The sequence below is a fragment of the Euleptes europaea genome, chromosome 11 (genome assembly GCF_029931775.1).
Source record: "Euleptes europaea isolate rEulEur1 chromosome 11, rEulEur1.hap1, whole genome shotgun sequence".
NCBI classification, from domain to species: Eukaryota; Metazoa; Chordata; class Lepidosauria; order Squamata; family Sphaerodactylidae; genus Euleptes; species Euleptes europaea.
The window spans coordinates 29,378,695-29,395,813 of NC_079322.1; the positions used below are offsets into that span (position 1 = coordinate 29,378,695).

The following is a 17,119-nucleotide window of genomic DNA, read 5'->3' on the forward strand; positions in this document are numbered from 1 at the left end:
AACATTTTCACACTTGCAGCGGTTGATGGCTCAGAAAAGTCTCTTCGAAAAGTACACTCGGTGCAGTGCAAAGACGACCCAGACAGATGGTCATGATCTCTATCGCCTTTGTGTGGGTGAGGGCCATAACGTATCAGCGTGCAAAGCCTGTCAGAGGTTTACCCCTAAGGCTGAGTGACTGTGCCTCAAAGTTAAAAGTGGCACTCTGGGGGCAAACTCTCTTTTCATCTGATGCCCTGTCGAAAGCTGCCCCAGCTCCAGAGCATCCTGCCGTCACCTGGACGTCGAGGGTAGTTCAGTGTTTTCACATGCATACCCACATGCATACCCCCAAGGGTCTCCCTTGTTCCCCAGTGGTTGCTGTCGGTAGTCTTATCAGATCTAATGTTCAAATCCTTCAAGCTGTTGGTTAAATGCTCTCTGGCTTTGCTGTCTATGAAGGAGTGCTTTTTAGTAGCTGTAACCTCCGCAAGAAGGGTAAGCGAGCTCGCTACTTTGTGGATGGACCCTCCCTTTCTCAAGTATGGTTGGGCTTTACCCACAGGAATGTGTTTTGGTGTAGTATTATACGTTAATCCTAAACACAGAATGTCAAGCCAATGAGCTCTCCTTTTGTTCCCTTTGGGTAGTATGGATTTGCTCTCCTTCGCCAACGAGCCCTGCAGCTAGAGGAGCTCACTCTGGGGAAAGACTCATCTGACAATGCTCGAACTCTCAATGAACTTGGTGTTCTCTACTACCTTCAAAATAATCTTGAGTAAGTAGTGGTCTGAAGTGACAAAATTGAGCTTAGGTTTTATTATGCAGGCCCCACTGCCTAGTGCTACCACTGTGACCCGGAGCTGCATGATAGTTAAATTGTGGCACTCCCTGCCCCAGGATGTGGTGATGGCTGCCAACTTGGAAGGCTTTAAGAGGGGAGTGGACATGTTCACGGAGGAGAGAGCTAACCATGGCTGCTAGTCATGATGCATACCTATTCTCTCCAGGATCAGAGGAGCATGCCTATTATATTAGGTGCAGCGGAACACAGGCAGGACAATGCTGCGGCAGTCGTCTTGTTTGGGGGCTTCCTAGAGGCACCTGGTTGGCCACTGTGTGAACAGACTGCTGGACATGATGGGCCTTGGTCTGATCCAGCATGGCTTTTCTTATGTTCTTATCCATTAAATGAGGATCATACATGGTCTGGCTCAGAGCGGCTATCAGAAGAGGTATTTGAACAGTTGTGCCAATACGCACAAATATATTATCATGTGACCTTGTGCTTCTAGAACAGCAGAACTTTTCTTGAAACGCTCCCTGGAAATGCGAGAACGGGTTCTTGGGCCTGACCACCCAGACTGTGCCCAGTCCTTGAATAATCTAGCAGCCCTTTACAATGAGAAGAAGCACTATGACAAGGCAGAGGAGCTGTATGAAAAGGCACTGAACATCCGGAAGAGAGCACTGGCGCCTGACCATCCCTCTTTGGCTTACACGGTGAAACACCTGGCTGTGCTCTACAAGAAGATGGTAAGACTCAATGTAGTATGCACAAATTTTTGTGTTCTGTGTTTTAAGTCTTACAAAGGTCCCCTCTGACACATTGGCTTGTATCCAGTAAGAATGGGACTTCCTCACCTCCCCTTTCCGCTGTAGACCCAGCCCCCCAAAATGCTACAGGGGGTACCCAGATGTAATGTAAGGGGACCCTATAGGGGAGAAATCAATGGAAATTACCCCCCCCACACACACACACACACATGCAGTAGTACTGAGTGTGGTGCATTGCTAGCCCAAAACAAGCCTATGACTTGTATGAATGATTCATATTTTCTTTGTTTCCCAGGGAAAGCTTGACAAAGCCGTTCCTCTGTATGAGTTGGCTGTTGAAATACGGCAAAAATCTTTTGGTCCAAAGCACCCAAGTGTGGCTACTGCTTTGGTAAACTTGGCTGTTCTTTATTGCCAAATGGTAAGGTCTCCCCCCCCCCTTTTTTTTAACCACAGGTTACCATAGGTTTTCTAGAATATTCTACAGCTCAGTGTAAGCCTATCAGGGAACAGGTTTCAGAGTAAACCTATTGCAGCTTCATCAGCGACTTAACATAGACAGGGCTAAAGCAGGTTTCTTACCTTCATGTGGATTGAAAGCATGTGGAGGGGTGCACAGTATCAATAAGCTGGTATCAATTTGCAGTTTAGTTTCTGCCTGCTTTTCTCTTGAAAACATTTTAGAGAAGACTGCCAGCACTGGTCCTTGTGTGCTGGAAAACTCCAGGCTTCTTTAGGGAAGGTCACTGTCAGGAGTCCACAGATTTTGTTCTGGTTTATGGGCATGCATCGATGGGTTTAGGGAGAAGCAGGGATTTATCTCCCTTATACTGAGATTTGGATAAGAAATATCAAGACTCGGTTTTGGCATGGGGCCGGATCCAGTTTTTTGGGGAAAGACGGCCTGCACACCCCATTCTGGGGACCCAATAAGGGTTTTTTGGGGAGGCCTGGTATAGGGACATACCATTGGGGGCTGTCAGGATGGGACATAACCAGTCGGGGGCTGTCCGGATGGGGGCCTCCTGCCAAGTGGCAGGGGAGCCTCGCAGCAGGCTTCTGCCCAAGTGGGTCCCACATACTGCCATCTCAGGCTACTCCCAGCAGACAGGCTGGGAGTAGGATGCATCAGTCTGTAGGCAGGTTGGGCCAATGCCTTGGATCCAGCCCCTACGCAACGCCAATGCCTGATGCTGTAACCAATAAAGTTGTGGCCATTTCCATTCCAGCTACTGTCTCTGTGTTTAATTGTATGCTAAGGTCATCATAGTATGAGGATCCAGGGGTGGTAATTGCATGCCAAGGGTGGCCAGGGTTGGGGGGCTGCAGTAAGTAGCTGGCTCCAAGACACTCCCCAATTCGGCACTAGGCCAGCAAGCAAGCAAGCAAGAGACCTGGAAAAGGGATGTGTGCTGCTTGGCATCCTTTTTGCCAAAGAGCCATGGCAAGGGGATTTGTGGATGCTTTCTCATTAGAAATACCTTTACCAAATCTCATACTGCCAAGGCCGGGTGTCAAGCAGACCAATTTGTGGTACCCAAGTGTCTGATCCAAATGCTACTTTCTGCACCGCTAACAAACAATCTGCTGGGAACTTCTTCCATGCAAGCCTCCATCTACCATGCTCTTATGCAATTCTTATTTCAGTGGGGTTGAACAGGAATTCTTGATGTATTGTTCCTTATGGGTTCCTTATGGATTTGGCCTAGATCCACCAGTGAGCCTGACTCCACTAAGGTTGTAGAAAAATGAAGAGGCAGCCTTTAAAAACCTGCCCGATCATGCAAAAAATTGAATTAAATATTTGTATCTCGTTGCTTATCAGAAAATTCCATTGGATGAGGCCCACGTTCAGACAGATTTATGAGAACACAATACTTCTCTTCTTCAGTATTTAGGCTGTCACGCTTTTGGTGTTTGTTCTGGCCTCTCTTGATGAGATTAAGCACATTGCTTTGCATTTTTTAAAAAATTGGCAGCAATACTTGTTTTATATACCTCATCACATCTTCCCAATCTGGGATTTTTGTGGTCACTAGGCAGAAACACAGGGACAGTTTATTCTCTTGTACTCAGTCTTTTAAAGATTTTCAACAGAATTAGAATGTACAAATGTTAATGAAAATTATATACCCAGGTCCTTAAGACAGCTTTCAATGTTGACCTAAATCTAAGGGATGTTTTTAGTGACATTAATGTAAACAACAAATGTTTTATATCTACAAGTCTTAGTAAGGAATTTTTCTCTTATTTCTTTAATGCCACCTCTAGAAAAAGCACCATGAAGCTTTGCCTCTTTATGAACGGGCCTTGAAGATTTATGAAGACAGCTTTGGACGTATGCACCCTCGTGTGGGAGAAACATTAAAAAATTTGGCAGTGCTGAGGTAACTTTTAACTGATGAACTTAACTGTGCGCAGGTAGATTTCCACTAACAAAAAGTGGGTGGCAAAATTTTGTTTTTTTTAAATATATACAGCCATAATTGCACCTTTTGATGTGATGAATTGGTAGGAGAACCTTTCAGCATACACGCATGTTTGCTTGGGGCATCTTCTAGAGCAGTTTCCAGAAAAGTAACTACACATTGGTAAATTCCACTAGTGCTCTTACATAGCATCCTCTTTGCAGCTGATTGCCATTCTAAAGCATTTGCAGAAGAGCAGCCAACCTAAAATAACAATCAAGAGTGTGATTTCTATCAACAGATGTTGAGCTGCGGCATACATTTCAGACTATGTTCGTTTTGTAGAGCTCAAGGCCATTTTAAAAAAACGTTAATGCAGAAAACAATTGAATAAAATGGTCTAAATAGAACTAACGTGCAACTAGGAATTTTGGGAAATGGGAGTACCTCAAAAGGGAATTTATGATGGGGGGGGGGACAGATTGTGAGAAGGGTCTAGTTCTCACTGAGGAGTCAGACATATAACTGGGCTATATTGAGCCTGTAGGTGAGACCTTAGGTAGTTGAATGATGCCTCTATACAAAGAAGCTCCACGCACACAGAAACCAACATTTCAGAGAGACTTTCTGGTTCTTGCATATGGAGCTGGATTAGAGGAATTAAAAACATTCTTATGCTTCTGATAGCTCCTGAACCTAGTTTTACAGGAGGGCCACTTTTAGCAACAGGTGGTGCATTGAAGGCTGGCCCCTGTGTTCTCATACACCCCATTTCCCCAGGCTCCCAACCCCTCACATACCTCTGTCTTGCCTACATGTGGGTAGTTGGCATTCCGCAGATGGCCAGTTTCATCCTGAGGTCTCCAGCGGCAGACCCCCGGAGAAGGCATTCATTTATCTAGAAATGAGCCACCTGGGCTTTATGTTGAGGTGTGTGTTATCAGATAATGTGCTTAGATCTCATCTTAAGCCCTCGCTCCTTTTTCTCAAAGCTATGAAGGAGGGGATTTCGAGAAAGCTGCTGAGCTTTATAAGAGAGCCATGGAAATCAAAGAAGCGGAATCGTCGTCTGGGGGGAAAGCGGCTTCCCATCATTCATCGAGTGGAGACACAGTCAGTTTGAAGAGCGCTTTCTCTCCCAACGGTTTCCTGCAGAAAGGGCAAAGGTGATGCAAACCGACACATGCAACGCAAGCCACGTTGGCCATCAAAGGCATATACTTAAGCTACAATAATTCAAAGGGTAGTAGATAAATAAACTCTGGCGACTATACAAAGGTCCAGAATGCTTAACTGTTTTAACTGTTTCATTTTACCAGCAAGCGAATCCTCAATGTGTTATGTGGATTTTAAGACCTGTTGATTTTTGTGAAGGCCATTAGGTAAAGGTAGTCCCCTGCACTAGCAGTGGGTCATTACTGACCCATGGGGTAACATCACATCCCAATGTTTACTAGGCAGACTATGTTTACGGAGTGGTTTGCCATTGCCTTCCCCAGTCATCTACACTTTATCCCCAGCAGTAAGCTGGGTACTCATTTTACTGACCTCAGAAGGATGGAAGGCTGAGTCAGCCTTGAGCTGGCTACCTGAAACTGACTTCTGTCGGGATTGAACTAGGTCATGAGCAGAACCTCTGACTGCAGTACTACAGCTTACCACTCTGTGCCATGGGGCTCGGCCATTAGTTAGTGGCTTTTGGCTTCTATAATACAACAGACATTAATTCCAGAGGGATAGCTATGCCACAAGTATAAGCAGGGGCCTAGTGGCACCTAAAAGACTAATAACATTTTATTTTAGCATAAAGTGATGTTGACGAGAGCCCCCTTCTTCCAGTGTACTGAGTGAATCCTCACCAGGCAGAGAGCTTTCTCCTTGCTTTGTATTTACATTGAGGCACTAAGACAGTTCCAACACTTGTCAAGTTGCTGTATTGACTACCTCTTTCAGAAGCAATTTGAATGGCTTGACTTGTTACAAGTAAATGATGCTCAGTGAGCATCTACCCAAGAGGCAGAATAATGATGGATCAGCTGACTTTAAAAGAATACCTTTCTTCAGAAAGTACTACTCCCTCCTAGGAAATAGTCTTAGGGTAGATCAATTGCTGGCAGAAGAAATCAGAAGGCTGAAAAAATATTTAAATTTAAGATTAAATGTTGTATTTCATATATATTCCTATCTTCATGCATGAATAGATGCTTATATTTAAGCTTAAATTTCACAGGCTTTGATGGAAAAGATTTTAATTTCACTATTATTCTTGTTAGAATCTGGATACAGTTCTTCCAATATTGGCTTACATCCAGAAGTGGAAAGCTATGTGGTAGACACAGGTTTTCCCTAAGTTACTGTCCTCATAGCAGTCAATTTTGACCCTGGAAAGCTCATTTGTGAACCAACACACGATGCTGCCTTCTACTGAATCAGACCCTTGGTCCATCAAAATCAGTATTGTCTACTCAGACCGGCAGTGGTTCTCGAGGGTCTCAGGCAGGGGTCTTTCACATCACCTACTTGCCTAGTCCCTTTAACTGGAGATGCCAGGGATTGAACCTGGGACCTTCTGCATGCCAAGCAGATGCTCTACCACTGAGCTATGTCCCTTCCCCACTGGGACAAAAAGCCACACTGGTTGGGGGATGGGCTGCAGGGAGAAGATGGAATTAATTTTGCTCCTTACTTGCTGCAGCCCTTCCCCACCGCCGCCTGCGTGGCTTTAAGTCCCATAGTTTTATAAATTATTGGAGTTGGGGGGAGAATCCGCACACCTTTTGCTGAGGGTTGCCAGCTCTGAGTTGGGAAATACCTGGAGATTTTGTGGGTAGGGCCTGAGGAGGGCAGGGTTTGGTGAGGGGAAGGGCTGATGAGGTATAATGGCTATAGAGTCCACCTTCCAAAGCTGCCCCTTTCTCAAGTACAATCTCTTTGAGCAACTAGAGAATTTGTCAGAACAGATCTCTGTGGAGCAATTACTCTTTGTGCTGCTGCTCCACGCCCCCCCACCAGTTGCTTCGTAATCTCTAGCTGAACCTTTGCGTACCCTCAGCACCAAATAGTAGAACAAAAATGCCTGACAACTCCTTTAATACAATCGACTGCACTTAATTTAAGCAAGGAAAGCAATGTTCCTGTAATAGTACTTTATTTGGACATATCCAAATGTTGATGAAATTAAAAACTATTTTGTATTTTATCTAAGCAGGCTTGTTTGTCTCACACGCACTGGAATCCAGGGCTGAGTTGAACACACACGAAGCTGCCTTATACTGACTCAGCAGTATACATTATTCCCTCCTCCATTTTATCCACACAACAATCACATGAGGTAGCAGAATTAAACAGGACTCCTGAAGCACCTTAAAAGACCAACAAAGTTTATTCCACTGTAAGCTTTTCTGACTTGGAGCTCACTTTATCAAGTGCATGGAGGGTCCATGGACTTATCCTGGAATAAATTTCATAAGTTTTTGAGGTGCAACTGAACGCATGAAGCTGCCTTATACTGAATCTGACCCTTGCTCCATCAAAGTCAGTATTGTCTACTCAGACTGGCAGCGGCTCTCCAGGTTCTCAGGCAGAGGTCTTTTACATCACCTACTTGCCCTGTCCCTTTAGCTGGTGATGCTGGGGATTGAACCTGGGACTTTCTGCATGCAGAGCAGATGCTCTACCACTGAGCCACAGCCCCTCCCTGAATGAAATGTAGGACCACCACACTCCTGTCTCTCTGCATTGCTCTGGCCTAGAACATTTCTCCATGCTGCTGTGTTCACCATAATTATCCCCCGTCCCTCTTTTGCCTCGAAACACATGAAATAAGGCTGTTAAGCCTGCAATATTAAGTGCTATGTCTTTAGATATTGGTGATGAAGCAGTCCAGTAGCAAGCCTGAGACTGGCTATTCAGAGATAAACTACTTAATGTAACACTGTCTTACTTAGCTTCACTTTTATTCCTTTAATAATTATTTGTTCATTTTTCCAGAGACTACTTTGTGCAAAAGGAACATCAGTAAGATTATCCAGGTTCAGAACAAAAGTAAATACAGTGATAGAGTTTCTGAAACGTTAACCACCTCTTTCCTCCATGCTACTAGTTCTGTAAATACATTCAGCAAACTTTTGCATTGTATAAAGGTACTGGCCATGAAAGAGCTAGTTAGCTCTCACAGAACTCCTTATATTAATAATTCACTTCCAAGCAAAACAGTTATCCCATTTAAACTCACAATATACTGCTATAATGTGCAAAGCATTTAAGGAATGCAGAAGTCATAATATAACTCAAGAGACTTGACTAAGCATCAACATTCCTGAAGTTGTTTTTGTGCAAGGCTTTTTGGCTTTAGCTTATCTTGTAATGCTCCAGATGTTTCTGTAAGGTATTCGCCAACAGCTGCTTCAATTTAGCGCTCACAACACAGTTCTGAGCATCAACGTCACTTTACATCCAGTTAACACCCAGCAAATGTCTACCAACAGCAATAAAAACATCCTTCCAGTCGACAAAGCTGTTGTTTATTGGAAGTGTCTAAAAAAGTGTCACAGCACAAAACTGTTAAATATGCTTAATACTATTAATTCTAAGCATGCTTCTCTGTTTTGGGTTGTATCCAATTTAACAAAAGTATGTACCTAAAACATAACATATAAATAAATACTACTAAAGTAACAAAAGTTGTTTAAAATAAGAAGCCATAAAAGATCTGTCTGTGCAGGGAGTTGCTTAAAGCATCAAACCACCTTCTTTTTAAGGGTCTTGCTATCTTCAAGTTTGCCCTTACCCTTTCTTTACGCCTCTGCTTAAATATCAAATGGGACTAGACAGTTCCATGTTTAAGGAGTCAATGCAGACTGCTAATTTCAAAGTCCAAAGTAACTTTTCAGAGCCTATCATAATGATACTTGCTGCATGTGTGACAGTGTACAGTTAAACACGATGGGTAAGCGAACAACAGCAGTTCAGTTAAATCATTGTCACAACACAGAGATGGGAATGCACTTGTTCAGATACAGGCCTTCGAACAGATAACTGAACCTGTTAACACACACAATTTCCTTCTGCTCTGTAGAGCTACCACAGAGATGATTTTTGTTGCTGCTCAGCTACATGCTAGCAGTATGTCCCACCTTTTACTACCTGTTGTATTCCAGCTCACGTCAAACTACATCAAGATCATTTTGATTCCCAAATCAAGAACCCATGGGGTCCATCAAAATACACAGAAATGACCTAAATGCTACCGAAGTAGATCCAGAACCGTTGTATGGATGAGTGACAAGCAAGTACAACTCTTCAAGTGATAATGAGGGCACTATAAAAGTGACATTAAAGGCTAGAACAAATATTGAAGAATTTCATTTTTTCTAAACAGCAGCTTAGCTGAACTAATACTCTTTCGAAACTACCTTTCTAGTTTGGTAGCGCCACCAGACAACTGTTTTCCACCAGTAAACGTATCCATACATAAACTGGTCTAAAAAGGCTGCAAGCACCCTATGTTATTGCCAAAATTGGTCGTCTTTTCATCTTATGTTTCATTGGAAATATGGACCCTCATATCTTCTTGGAAGTGAAAGTTTCAATCATTTTAAGTTACATGATTAATAAGTACATGATCAAATACCACCTTTCCATTGTAAGAGCAAGGAGGTTACAAAAATCATCTTCAAGTGTTTGAACTATGATACGAGCAGCTAATGTTTGAAAAATCGTTTGTGTTAAATGCTCTTCATCTTAGCCATCAGTTCTTCTAGACTTTCCTCTGTCTCTGTAACAGGCGCTTCATCTATAGATTTCTCTTCCTGTTAATGACAAAAAAAAAGAGGTTAACTCCCTTTAAAAAGAGGTTTACCTTTACCCCCTAGTTCGGGGTGTCAACTACACTGCCCGTGGGCCAGATCCGTCCCCTTGAGAACTCTTATCTGGCCTGTGAGGCAGCCACCCCCCTCCCTCGATTTGGGCTGGTGAGGCATGGCCCAGCCAAGTGACATTTATGTCATACCCAGCCCTCATAACAAATGAGTTCCCTGCCCTAGTTCTTTCTCCTGCTACTCCCTCCCTGTGTTCAACTTCTGAAATGCCACTTGAACTAGAGATTTATCAAATACCAACCTGCTTGTACGTACAGTAAAGTTCAGCTAAGCACATGACCGAATGCCTTTTGGTGCTAGCATGACCAGAAGATAGAAGGGTCAAGCACTGGCTCTAGCAGGATGGGAGAGATGGACAGGTCTGCCCTTCTTGCCAGTTACAAGATGGTGTAGGATAGTGCTTATCCTTCTGTAGGACTGAGCAGCTTAACTGATATACACACCCATGAAACTATAATATGGACTGGAAACCCTTATATTTAAGAGTGTTATTCCACATTTGCTTAGCAGTGGCTAGTAAAATCTCATAGCAAAAAGAAATGCTGGATTGGTTTTTTTTTTACTGCCTATTTTACTTGGAAGAACTGGGTGAAAGGAACTTCTGTCACCTTGTCTGGTATTGTGTATGCTAACATGATTCCTTCCGGAAGATCAGGAGTTGGACCGGAAGCAGCTTTCAACTCTTCCTCTGAAACTTCCGAAACCAGCTCTATGCCTGTGTGATGCCAACAGTAAAAATAAAATTGTATGAATGTGAGGGAAATTATCACACATTCTCTGCAAACAGGTCTCATGACAGATTTGGATATTGCTCCTTGCTTCCTAAAAAAAAAAATGTTTCCAACGCAGACAACCCAAATTGGGAGGAATTGTGTGTAAATGCATCCCTATTGCGCTGCCATCTTAAATTTATGGAGGTGTTGGTACACCAGCATTAGCTATGTCCAGCAATGCAGGAGTGCCAAGTCTCCCTCCATGTTAGGAAGTGACAATGGGGCAATGAAAGATCTTCCCTCCTTAGCAGTGCATCCCTTTACTTTTTCTCATTCACACCTGCGGACAGAACACTGTACTTAGGAACACTTAATGAGAGGTTGTATTCTAAATAAAGAGTATAGTGTGGTCAAAACGTTTACCCTCTCTCTCCACCCTCAACAGAGAATGGTCCAAACGGGCCTGTATGTATTGTGACAAGTCCACGTGCTCTGGTTTGCACCTACTGTTCTATAATGAACAGAAACTACATTTGCCCCTCCCCACCATGGAAGTTTTTTACATGCTCACAGGGAGGGAGGTGGCTAGTAGGATCTATTCTCTATGCATATGTCCCCCAGTTTTCATCCATCGCATCCTCTTGGAGAAGTAAACAATTTATATGTGAGACTGCAATAATGATGGGGAGACTCAAAATGAGGTCCAGATGTGCACCCTTCTTTTGATGCTAGGATCTTCTGTGAAAGGCTGGGATAGTTTCCCCCCCCCATCTGACTTCCCACCAACTTCTAGTCCATTTACTTCCTTCAAGAAAAGTCCGCAGACGTCCTTTGCTTTTAATAAAGTAAATAAACCCCATCTTTTTTTTTTTAAGTAGTTTCAGCTATCATGATACCATGACTACATTTTTAACCTCAGTGCCTACCCCAGTCATTCTCTTCATGTACTACTTCTTCTTCTTCTTCAAAGATGTCTTCTTTTGGATTTGCTGCTGCTTTTTTCTAAAAAGAGAGTTATCTTGTGATTGTTGCAGTGATGGCTCTCATTAAATAACTGTCAGACTGAGCTATGCATTCTACCTGATGTCGAACAAAATTACCAACTCCTCTGAAGAGCGCTGACATTTAGGATTTTTGTGGCTTTAAAACACCCCCCCCCCTTATTTTTACCTTGTACTCTTCTTGCTGCTTTCTGCAGTTTCGGTCATCACACTGTGGGTTGGGCTTCATCACCATGGTGGGGAAGAAATCCTGCATCGCATTGTAGCCAAGATAAAAGCTCACACTGCCAAAATTTAACAAGTATCTGAGAAAACGAGAGGGATAAGAAAGAAGAAACGCTTGCATCAAAATGAAGACCCACGCAATGGGACTTACAACATTGCCCCTTGGAATGAACTGAGCACCACCTCTTTTACATCATCAAGGGGGTCACGTAATTCAGTCACTTACTTAAGTACATTTTGTACAAGAAGGCCTGCAACCACTCCCATCGTGGTGGGAAGGCTGGCAGCACAAACTCCCTCTCGTTTTAGGGTCTTCTCATCGATGTTTGCTGCTACGACAAGGGGAGGTGCACACTGGCCAGAAAGAGTAAAAAAGCAATATCAGGGGAAGAGAAATAGGCTGTACAAAAAAGACAACGGTGATAAAGAACGGCCTAGGTAAAACAACCCTGGACTCCAATGACCTTCACCCCACCCTCTCTCTAAGGGGATGACATACTAGGACAACAGTTGCCTGGAACACCACATACCGCAAAACAAGCAGATTCACCGGGTATGATCAGCTGGATATGACCGGAGACTGCATTTTCACTCACTCCGGATTCCATCCATGTCTGTCCAAGCTCATTACAAGCCTTCCCAAGAAGAAAAAAGATAAAGCACCTATACCACAATGTGTTTCACTACAAAGTGTGAACAGATTAGGTATATTTGTTATTTTAAAAATGTGACAAAAACAACAAGGAAATATATAATGCAGTCTCCTTTACTTCACCTTGTGTTCGATTTCAGAACTAACTGAACTTTAGCCAACTACAGGCAGAACTTTAAAACTTCAATTCATGAACACATGAAGCAGCCTTATACTGAATCATGACACAGGTCCATCAAGGTCAGTATTGTTGATTCCAACTGACAGTGACTCTCCAGGGTCTCAGCTAGGGGTCTTTCCCATCACTTACTACCTGAGCCTTATAACGGGATGCTGGGGACTTTTTGCAGGTCAAGCAGATCCTCTACCACTGAACCACAGGTTTCGTATCAAGTGTGATGTGTCAAACCCTATGTGGACAAACCTAACTATAAAACGGTCATCAATAAAAAATTTCTGCCTTTAATATTCACAGGATCAATGGAACATATTTGCAGTTAGTGAGCATACAACTGTCGTACCACTGAAATGAATAGAGGCTGCAGCTATGCTCAGCCATTACACCACAGGTGCAACTCATACACTACTACGACAAGTAAAGCAGGTCTACAGCAGCTTGCTGTATGACACAGAATGAACAACAGCCAACTAAGAGAAAGGCAAATACATACATTGCAAATTCTATACATACTGTGTTAATTGCCATGCGAGCTTCAAAATTATCCACGCAGCTCAATACAAGATCAACAGGTTTCCCATCTTCTAATCCTCCAATGCTGCAGATAAAAACAGACATTACTATAGAATATATAGAAATGCACATGCAATTAACAGTAAGCAAGAAGAATGACACTAAGCATCCTGTAACATATCCCTCCCCATTTTTGAGAGAGGAAAGGTAAACAAATCTTGACCACCAGTACCACTTCCGTGAGATAATTTACCTTATCCTATCCATAAAGTGTTGAAAGTTGTCCACCGTTGTGATATTGTAGTTATGTACTTCAAACTGGACATCAGGATTGATGCTCCTTAAGGACACAACAAACACTTGTTCATAACAATAAAGTGAAAATAGAGCTTTTAAGTACTAACATTTTAGGATCGAGTCCTAAGGACACTTTCCAGGGAATAAGCTAAAGCAAATATATGTCTGAGTACACTTGCTTAGGAACGCTACCTAAAACTGTGGCCCAATGCAATCTTAATTGAGAGTTAGTTCCATTGAATTCACTGGACCTAACTTCTAAGTAAACATGCACAACGTTGAGCTGTATGACATTTACAAGACAGTGTTCCCCAGAAAAATTATTTTAAAGTCACTCGAAAATCCAAACATTTGAGTGTTCATCTTGCATGGCACACAGATGCCCACATCACCACGTACCTCAAGGTGTGCTCTGCCGCTTTTACTTTACTTAGCCCTGCTTGATGGGGTTGGAAAAAGAGCCTGTTCATATTTGCCAGTTCCACCTTATCGTAATCAAACAGGAGTAGCTGAAAGAAAGATTACAATAATACATGAATGGCCTCTAATTAGAACGAACACTTGGTCAAGCTCTGTGGTTCTGCAGACTTTTTACACAAACTAACCTGCACGTCAAAGATAGGACATTTTGGAGGACTTTCATTCATAGGGTCGCCATGAGTCGGAAGCGACTTGACGGCACTTAACACACACACAACCTGCACGTACTTTAGCTGTTTCTAGAGCAATCGCAATGAAGCTCTACCCATTTAGACCAGTGGTTCCCAACCTTTTTTTGACCAGGGACCACTAGGACTTTTTTGTTCGTTGCAGGGACCCCAAGGTTCAAAATAAAAATTCTGAGAAATTGAAAGTAAACTTTAATCATAACTATTAGTTAAACATTAAACTTAGAATAATATTTGAATATATATATATTTATAATAGAGAACTTTTAATTGTAAATATTAATTTATTATGGGTTTATAACTTTGTTTCGCAGATCTTAATTTAGTTCTCATGGACCCCTGGGGGTCCACGGACCCCCGGTTGGGAACCAGTGATTTAGACAAAAAAATATGATCTAACTAGCAGCTACACAGTAGATCCAGCCCAAAGAACCTTTCCCATCTAGGTTTCCTGTTCTTTTTGCCCCCTCAGATTTTACCCCAACTATTTTAGCCGTCCTCAAGAAGGAGAACGGCAATAAACTTTGCAGTTTTTGTAAGCGGCAATTATAAATGCACATGGGGCCATTAATGTGAGACACACTGACAGCAGACGGAAGAAGCTGAGGCAGGGGAAATTTGCAGCAGCCATGACATTGGAACACAGGCATGCACAAGTTTCACACCTAACCACAACCCCAATAGCAACATCTACACAGACCCACAGTCCAATGTGCAATGTTTCAGTATGAACAATAAGCAACAAATACCTGTGAAACAACTGATATATCGGATTGCTTCCTTTAAGAACAGATAATGGGTTTGATCCAGCCTGCTTTTTTGCTCACTCCCACTCATTATAGCCCCCATCCCACATGGCAAGTCCTGTGATCCCCAACATGGCCCTTTTGGCGGTCAAAGGGAACCCCCAACCTCCCTTTTTCCCAGTGAATAAAATGCTGGTTGGATTCAAGCCCATAAATAGATATTGGGATGAGAAATGTATATATTGCTAAAATACTTGAAATCTTGTGGTATCAGGAAATCAAACTGTCATTCCTCTTCACATAATGGAAAGACAAGTTCCGCTTTGTTTGTCCCTGCAACCAACATAGTAATATGAGTGAATCTGTGTGGAATAACACTCAGGGTATTGGACTTGTATGTAGGAAATCCAGATTTACCTCTGTGGAGCCATAAAGCTGTGGATTTGACTAAGCCAATCCCTTTAATCTTAACCTTCCACACAGGATTGCTGTAAGGGTTAAACAAAGTAACTCCACAATCTTGGAGAAGGGCAGAATATATATATAAATGAAACATGAAAGTCATGTTCTAAAACACTTGGTAAACAAACACTGAAGAACATCAGCCCATCTCAGCTCCCAGATTTGTTTATACCAGACATCTTCATAACACCTGCCTGCCATTCACACATTACGGGAGTGACCCAGGTCATGTTCAATTGACAACTAGAAACCCAAACTTTTCCAAAAATTCATCTCAGAACTTAAAATTTATGCAGGACTATTATTATAATGAGGAAATGTATATTACCTTACCAATGCCACATCTTGTCAGCATTTCAGCGGTTACGCTGCCAACTCCACCCACGCCTACTACTGCTACTGCAAAGGTACGGATTTTCTGCAACGATAATCCAATGCCCATAATCAGTAACTTCTTTTGTTATTGTTTTGTTCAGTTAAATAATTAAGGCAATTTTCTACAAGAAACACTAACCCACCTCATAATCTTTCACAATTCCCATTCTTTTCAGCGCCATGAGGCGACTAGAGGGAGAGAAAAGACAGATTTATTTTGTCAAGAAAAGAATTATGATCTCGTGCACAAATGTGTTCCCAAGAGCCAGTACAAAACAGCATTATTGTACTAGTGTTTTCCATTTACATTGGTTGTACTGACTCACCAGGCACCTACTTTTGGTGCCATGCCATAACGTTTTTTAACATCTTTTTTTTTACATTCCGCTAATAGCATGCAGGCTGCTATGGATAGCAGTTGAAGCCGTCAAACATTTTAATGCTGTTTTTATGCCCTTCACCTGTGTGTTCTTTTTAAACTGTTTATTTTAATATTTAGTACATTAAATATTTAGTTTATTTTAATATTTAGTACAATTTTAGTGTTTTATTGTACTATTTTTATTTTCTGAGATGCTTCAAGCAAGTCTCTGGAGTTAAGAGGCAGTATATAAACTTTCTAAATAAAAATAAATACATCCACTAAAGGATTGAAAGGAGTTTTAATGGAACAGAAGAAACCAAATTGGAGGGGGGGGGAGATGAGATACTGTCTCATCCAAAAATCTTGCTGATTGGAAAAGATATGGAAGAATTTAAAAAAACTTGGGCAAAGGCCGTCACATATTGGGACAAACTGGCAAAAATGGAATTTACTATTAGAAACTAGTTTTAATACTTTTATATTTTACTGTTAATAGATATTTTTAAAACTGTTTAGACACTTCTTCGGAAGTCGGGTGATGGGTCACTTTTTAAGGTGGGTGGAGGGTCGAAGGGGTATCTTGGTTTTTTTTTTTTTGAACTTTATAATTTTGTAACCATGAATGTATTAATAAGTATATATAGATACTCTTTTGTATTTTCTTTTTTTAATTTATTATTATTATTATTATTGTATTTGTTTGTTTTATGTTGTAAAAATAGAAATATATATACAAAAAAACAAAAATCTTGCTGATTCAGTTTAGTTGCATCATCCACCACCGTCTCACCTCCCCAAATAGTGGGCAACAGGCAAAAAACGCCCACACAACACGCTTCTTCGCGCACCGCGGCCTGCCCAGGACCCTCCGCGGCACTCCCCTCCTGCTTCAACACGGCCTTGGGGGGGGGGGATCCGGCTCACCTGTACGGGTTGGAGTCCGTCACCTCCGGGCTCATCGTCTCGATCCGCACCCGCCGGGTTTGCCAGCCGCCGCCGCCGCCTCCCCCCGTCTGCCGGGCCAGCTTTCCCTCCAACTCCCGGATGCGCCTCTGTAGCTGTTCCACCACACCGGCCGAGGCAGCCATGGCCGGCTCCGGAA

General features: G+C 42.5%; 2 protein-coding genes across 3 annotated transcripts in view; one reads left to right on the plus strand and one right to left on the minus strand.

The window, feature by feature from the left end:
- NPHP3 (nephrocystin 3) overlaps positions 1-5,119 on the plus strand; it is a 47,854-nt gene extending 42,735 nt beyond the window's left edge. Inside the window, exons 23-27 of the mRNA XM_056857312.1 lie at positions 630-757; positions 1,275-1,515; positions 1,832-1,957; positions 3,808-3,923; positions 4,937-5,119. Coding sequence (XP_056713290.1) covers positions 630-757; positions 1,275-1,515; positions 1,832-1,957; positions 3,808-3,923; positions 4,937-5,114 — 789 coding nt within the window. The 3' untranslated portion in view covers positions 5,115-5,119. The remainder of the gene's footprint in view (positions 1-629; positions 758-1,274; positions 1,516-1,831; positions 1,958-3,807; positions 3,924-4,936) is intronic.
- A 4,520-nt stretch (positions 5,120-9,639) lies between these two features.
- On the minus strand, positions 9,640-17,034 carry UBA5 (ubiquitin like modifier activating enzyme 5). Of its 2 annotated transcripts, XM_056857308.1 has the most exons (12): positions 16,942-17,034; positions 15,797-15,842; positions 15,607-15,696; positions 13,802-13,911; positions 13,359-13,445; positions 13,106-13,190; positions 12,293-12,397; positions 11,989-12,116; positions 11,707-11,842; positions 11,463-11,538; positions 10,432-10,538; positions 9,640-9,754 (listed from the first exon to the last, which is right to left on the minus strand). In XM_056857308.1, the coding sequence occupies exons 1-12, from the start codon at positions 16,974-16,976 to the stop codon at positions 9,671-9,673; spliced, it is 1,089 nt and encodes a 362-aa protein (XP_056713286.1). In that variant the 5' UTR covers positions 16,977-17,034; the 3' UTR covers positions 9,640-9,670. The 2 variants fall into 2 exon arrangements, with proteins under 2 accessions (XP_056713286.1, XP_056713287.1); XM_056857309.1 differs by lacking the exons at positions 15,797-15,842; positions 16,942-17,034 and having other exon boundaries at positions 15,612-15,698.
- Between the last annotated feature and the right edge of the window lie 85 nt (positions 17,035-17,119).